General features: G+C 37.7%; 1 protein-coding gene across 5 annotated transcripts in view; it reads left to right on the top strand.

Annotated features, from left to right (window-relative positions):
* Positions 1 to 6,491, top strand: part of PHKA1 (phosphorylase kinase regulatory subunit alpha 1) — a 171,829-nt gene that overhangs the window by 91,788 nt on the left and 73,550 nt on the right. For all 5 annotated transcript variants that reach the window (XM_070783780.1, XM_070783779.1, XM_070783781.1 and 2 more), the window contains exons 15-16: positions 5,293 to 5,402; positions 6,346 to 6,490. In XM_070783780.1, the coding sequence (XP_070639881.1) occupies positions 5,293 to 5,402; positions 6,346 to 6,490 (255 nt within the window). The remainder of the gene's footprint in view (positions 1 to 5,292; positions 5,403 to 6,345; position 6,491) is intronic.

A 6,491-nucleotide genomic window follows, 5' to 3' on the forward strand; every position in this document is an offset into this window, starting at 1 on the left:
AGATGAAAATACACTTTTTGAGTTTAGAAAGCAGTTTTTAGTTGTGAAATCAAATGTGTAACTCTTAAGAGGCTGATATTTTTTTTTTTTCATCATCTTGTGCACATTTTTGACTGTGTTAATTTGGAATGTAAGGCACAATAAGAAGAGCCTGGGAGAGTCTTGTTTGTCACTTGGGCTTGGACTTGGACCTAAACCGTGGTTGACCAGTCCTGTACCATTTCAGCTTTGCTGCTGCCTAAGAAAAGTTCTCTTGGCATCCTAAATTTACAGATTCTAATTCCGTGGATCTGACTCTCAGCTGAAACCTGATAAGGTCTGCTATAGACTATTCCCACATCAGCACCAGATGTGCTGAACTGAAAGCAGGCACAGGCTAAATGAACTCTAAATGAACTATGTGAGATTTAAATGAATTCAGACTTGGATTGTTGCAGATTTGAATCGCCCTTCTTATGATCCTAAGTTGTAAAACCACCCCTGATGCTGGCTGGACCATTTGAGTTAGTTGAGCTGCAGATGGCCAAGGGAAAAGTCTTATTTTCTGATGGGACTATCTGATTGATCCTCTGATTGGCTGTATATTTCTAATACAAAAGCTGGTTACATTCCTGATGTGATTTCTGTGAAAGCTGCAAATTTAGGGAGGGCATATGATAGGGAATGTGACATCCTCCACCATCCCTCTCAGATCAAACTCTTGATCCTTCCTGAGCCTGCATCCCTGCTGTTGATGATCATATTTGACTTCCTAGATTAGTTACAGCTTAAAATAGACTGTTAGCCTGACTCTACTCCTTCTCCTTCCCCCTGATACATAAACCTAAATAAGGCAGTATGTTTATTAAATGTAGCTGTCCGCATAAAAAGAATGATCTTTTCTAGGCTGCTCACTGGATAATTGATCAGGGTGAAAGGAATGGGAAGTATGAAAACCCAATTTTAAAACATTTGGAAATTGAGAATTTCATCTTAACCAATTCCTGGACATGATACATCTTTCCGATTAAGTTATTTTAACATGTTTGCCTTTGAAAATACTTTTAAACTCCTTACATATAACTCTTTTAGACAAAAGGTCTGTATGAGAGAAGAGGATGATTGTACAATTATAACTGCTAAATGGGACACACAGATTTTCTAACAGTGGATAAAAAACACCTGAGGAGGCATGAGTGAAGGATGAGGGCATTAATGATCTTTGATTTTTAGAACTGGAAATTCTGAAATTCCTGGAAGCTTTCCTCTTCTCCTTAATAAAAGCATGTTTTGTCTTCCCTGCTGCCGAGAGTGCTTTGATTTCAAATTGACTGCTAATCCCAGAGTCAGATCTGACAGCTAACTATGAGACAGCAGGGGATGGCTCCAGCTCCTCTACCTTCCACTCAGCACCTCCACATGTCATCCACACTTGCAAGGCAGAAGAACTGGTGCCCTGAAAAAACAGAATTGTTTGGATCCAGCTACCTTCAGAAAACAGTCCCATTGAAACCAAATTCTGAACTGTGTTTTTTGGACTGGATTGGAAACACTAAGGCAGGAGGCCTCACAGTAAGAAGTTAGCCACATTAGGGATTCTGTTAACCTACTCACACTCACTAAGTCACTTCAGTCGTGTCCGACTCTGTGTGACCCCGTAGGCAGCAGCCCACCAGGCTCCCCCGTCCCTGGGATTCTCCAGGCAAGAACACCGGAGTGGGTTGCCATTTCCTTCTCCAATGCATGAAAGTGAAAAGTGAAAGTGAAGTCGCTCAGTCGTGTCCGACCCTCAGTGACCCCATGGACTGCAGCCCACCAGGCTCCTCCGTCCATGGGATTTTCCAGGCAAAAGTACTGGAGTGGGGTGCCATTGCCTTCTCTGCTGTTAACCTAAACTGCCTAATTAATGTATGTCCTACTTGGGATGCCCTAATGATTATAAATTATTTTTGTCCAATGATACTGCATGTGCCCTCTTGCATTGTACTTGTCAGTGAGCCCTGACTATTCTGGCACTGCCTCAGCTCTGGAAGGCATTCAGGTCAGCTTCAGTTTACTGACCAGGCTTGTGTTGTGCCTGGATTGATGCTGCAAGCATTTTTATTTTTTTTAATTTTTAATGGAACCTTAAGGAGGAAACCATCTGGCTTTTGAAGGTACTTGTTTATGGTGATGGATTTGTTTTGTCTGCTCAGTATAAGACCCCTGAAGACATAACTGAGAACAATATGGCAGGTTGGTCTCACTCTGCTGTGTCGAGTCCTTATGAAAAAGACACCTTGGCCAAGAGACCAGAAGGTGGAGTTTGGAGTTTTGGTACATGCTAGGCAGAGGGTGCCTATGCTACCAGCCCCTAATAAAAACAAACACTGGATACTGAGTCTCTAATGAGCTTCCTTAGTAGACATTTCATACATTTTGTCAAAATATGATGCTGGAGAAATTAAACATGCACTGCACAACTCCACTAGGAAGAGGACTCTTACAAGCTTGTGCCTGGTTTCCTCTGGACTTTGACCATGCACCTTTTTTCTTTGCTAATTTTGCTTTGTATCCCTTTGCTGTAATAAACCTTACCATTAGTATAGATCTATGCTGAGTTCTTTGCCAACAAAAGTCCATCTACTCAAAGCTATGGTTTTTCCAGTAGTCATGTATGGATGTGAGAGTTGGACTATAAAGAAAGCTGAGTGTAGAGGAATTGATGCTTTTAAACTGTGGTGTTGGAGAAGACTCTTGAGAGTTCCTTGGACTGCAAGGAGATCAAACCAGTCGATCCTAAAGTAAATCAGTCCTGAATATTCATTGGAAGGACTGATGTTGAAGCTGAAACCCCAATATTTGGCCACCTGATGCAAAGAACTGATTCAGTGGAAAGACCCTGATGCTGGAAAAGATTGAAGGCAGGTGGAGAAGGGGACAACAGAAGATGAGATGGTTGGATGGCATCCCCAACTCAATGAACATGAGTTTGAGCAAGTTCCAGGAGTTGGTGATGGACAGGGAAGCCTGGTGTGCTGCAGTCCATGGGGTTGCAAAGAGTCAGACATGACTGAGTGACTGAACTGAACTCATGCTGAGTCCTGTGAATCACCAAACCTAGAAGTGATCTTTGGGAATTCCCACACAACAAGAATGTTCATAGGAACTTTAAATGATAACAAAAAACTGGAGGAAAAATTCAAATGTCTGTCAACAAGTGAATGAATCAATAACAATGCATTCATACACTGAATGTATATAGCAATGAAAAAGAATCAACTAATTCTAAGTACAATAATATGGATGAATCTTATAGACACAATGTTGAGTGAAAGAAACTAGATACAAAAACTAGATAATGTATGATGCTATTAGTATAAAGCTCAAAAATGGACAAATCATACTTACTTGTATTTGAAGTTTTAATAGTGGTTAACTTTGAGGCCTCTAGGATATTAATACCCAGGAAGGGGCACAAAAGAGGCTAATGCAGGGCTAGTAATGTTCCATATCCTGATTTGGGTTGTGTGTTTCTGTGTAAAAATTCATCAAATTTTATATTTAAGGTTCATGTGTTTAACTGCATGTATATTATACTATAAGCAATTTTGAATAAAAGAACCTAGCATCCATCGATGGATGAAAAGATAAACAAAATGTGTTATATGCATACAATGGAGTTTTATTCAGCCTTAGAAAAGGATAAAATTCTGACTATAAAATAGATGAACCTCCAGACATTATTCTAAGTGGAATAGGCCAGTCACAAAAGGATATCGTATGACTCTACATATATGAGGTATGTAGAGTAAGCAAATTCATTGAGACAGAAAGAATGGTGATTGCCAGGGACTGGGAGGAAGGGAGCCTGGGGAGTTATTGTTTAATGGTTATAGTTTCAGTTTGGGAAAATGAAAAATTTCTAAAGATGGGTGGAAGTGATAGCTGTATAACATTGCAAATGTATTTAATGTCACTGAACAGTTAAAATGGTAAATTTTATGTATATTTTACTGTGATACAATAAAAAGAAACAAAATGGAAGAAACAGTAGATAAACCTGCTTGTGATATCAATCTCAGGTAAAATGTGTGCTGCATAGAGTGGACCCTGGAATATGGCCAAAGGCATTGATAGCTCTCTGGTTCTGTCCCTAAGAGTGAAGCAACACTAAAAAGGTGGCATATTTGGTAGGTATCATACGTAGGATGAAGACGAGACAAAAATGAAATCCCTAAGAAAAATGGGTTACAGCCCCCCACCCCACAAAAAAAGAGGTACTAATTCTGTTAGTACTGATATGAAAGAATATTTAATATATATTCTGGGAAAAAAGGGTTTGAGAGCTATGTGTATCATGCTGTCCTTTGTTATAAAAGGGGAAAATGTGTGTGAATAAATGAAATATTTCCTCATAAGAGTTATTGATATTATAATTGCCTTTTGAAAGACAAAAAGAAATGCAACTGCATTTAACATAGACATCAATTATCAGATATATTCTAATTTCAGAATGCTAAACTATTAAAAAAACAACATCTTATACTCAAGGAAATAAGGTGGATGTGTGTGTGAATGTGCACAGTGTGTGCACAAACATACATATGTGTACATACACACATACAAGACATTGAGACGCACAATGTGTATATTTATATTTTCATTAAAATTGTGCCTTACTTTTGTAGCTGATAGTTAAAGTCTTCCCCCTTTTTCCAGTTTTCAAAATAGCTCCTCTGCAAAGTAAATTTTACTCTAAGGGTCCACAAAATTTCCTATCAGATATAAGAATATTAAAATATCTTGATTTATTTGGATAAAATGTGTTCTCCCATTGAATAAAATGTATCAGTAGTATGCTATTGAAGGAGATCAAGATGCACTCTTATTTCACTCTTTCCAGTTTAGTTTGCCATCTTTAAACTGATGAGGTTTTTGTTCAGCTTTCTTGAAGCATAGTTTATACTGGTAAGTCTGATAATCAGAATAGCTTTTGTACTTTTCATGACCTTTAAGGAAATACAATGTATGAATGTTGGTAATAGCATTCTATCATTCATAGAACTATTAATTTTTATATGCATTCTTATCTCATGTAGACGATTTGACTTTTTTATAAGAGCATAATTTGTTTTAAGAACACAGATAACTGCCTATTCTTTCTCTTGGAAAGCCCATGGTGCTTAGATGGCCCTGTACATGACATGGACATTAACTTTGAGACACAGAACTTATTTTGTTCAATAAGGAAGCATAAATTAATGCAAAAAATGTTTGCTGGTAAGATTTGTGCACTGAAAATATCTTGACCATTTCTCAATTCTGTATCAGGATGCAACAGTAGAATGAAACTCAGTGGAAGACCCTACAGACACATGGGTGTCCTTGGAACTTCAAAACTCTATGACATTCGGAAAACTATCTTTACCTTCACTCCCCAGGTGGGTGGAATGAGCTTTGATGTGCATTGAGATGAATGAAAATAAAAGAGAAACACTCTAGAAATAAAGCATTTACTCAAGCTGGGAGAAGTGTCAGAGTTCCATGGGACCTTGCACACATTAAGCTGCTTAGTAAATATTTGTTGAGTTGGACTGAATTGATGTTGCAGCAAAGAGCTATGCCAAGTAACTGTGGCTACCGAGAGTAGTCCTTGGTATTGCAGAAGCAGTGAGTACTCTTTATTAAAGATTAAATATAATACTGTATCCTTTATAAACAAAATACAGTCTTTTTTGGTAATATTCAGCTACCAAATTAGATCTTCTATTTCTTTCTGAGATGGGCCATTTTTACATGCTTAGAAATTTTTCATATCCTCTTCTAAACAAAAATGTCAGTACTATTTTAGCCATGAGATACATTGTTTATTAGCATGATGTTTATTACCCATATTACAGTAGCAAGCCTTATTATGTATGTGTATAGGAGTAGAAACTATTTTCTGGAAAGAAACATTAAGTTCCCCATTTGTTATCTTACATCTGAAATAGTGCACTGAAGTACAGATGAAAGAATAATGGACCAGAAATTCTCTCTCTGATTTTGCCATTTGCTAGTCATAAAACTTTGCTAATCTACTCAGTGTCTCTTGGCCTTACTTTTTGTCTATTAAAAAGGAGAAAAGCCCTCACTGGGTTGTTAGAATTAAATAAAATCATGTACTTGAAAACACTTTTTTAACTGTAGCACACTAAAAATGTCCAAGACAACTATATGTACTAATAGGCCACCAGATACTTTGGGAAGAATCAAACATTAAATTTGGAGGTATTGTTGCCTCTGTGGTATCTTATACACCTTTATGAATATATGAGTATTTAAAAATATTATTTGATAGTTATGAGATTAATTATTCTAAACCATTATTTTTCTTTTTCTTAGTTTATAGACCAGCAACAATTCTACCTGGCTCTCGACAACAACATGATAGTGGAAATGCTTAGAACAGACCTCTCCTATCTCTGTAGCCGCTGGAGAATGACAGGCCAGCCCACCATCACCTTCCCCATCTCACACAGCATGCTTGG

This window comes from Bos indicus, chromosome X (assembly GCF_029378745.1).
Source record: "Bos indicus isolate NIAB-ARS_2022 breed Sahiwal x Tharparkar chromosome X, NIAB-ARS_B.indTharparkar_mat_pri_1.0, whole genome shotgun sequence".
Taxonomy (NCBI): Eukaryota; Metazoa; Chordata; class Mammalia; order Artiodactyla; family Bovidae; genus Bos; species Bos indicus.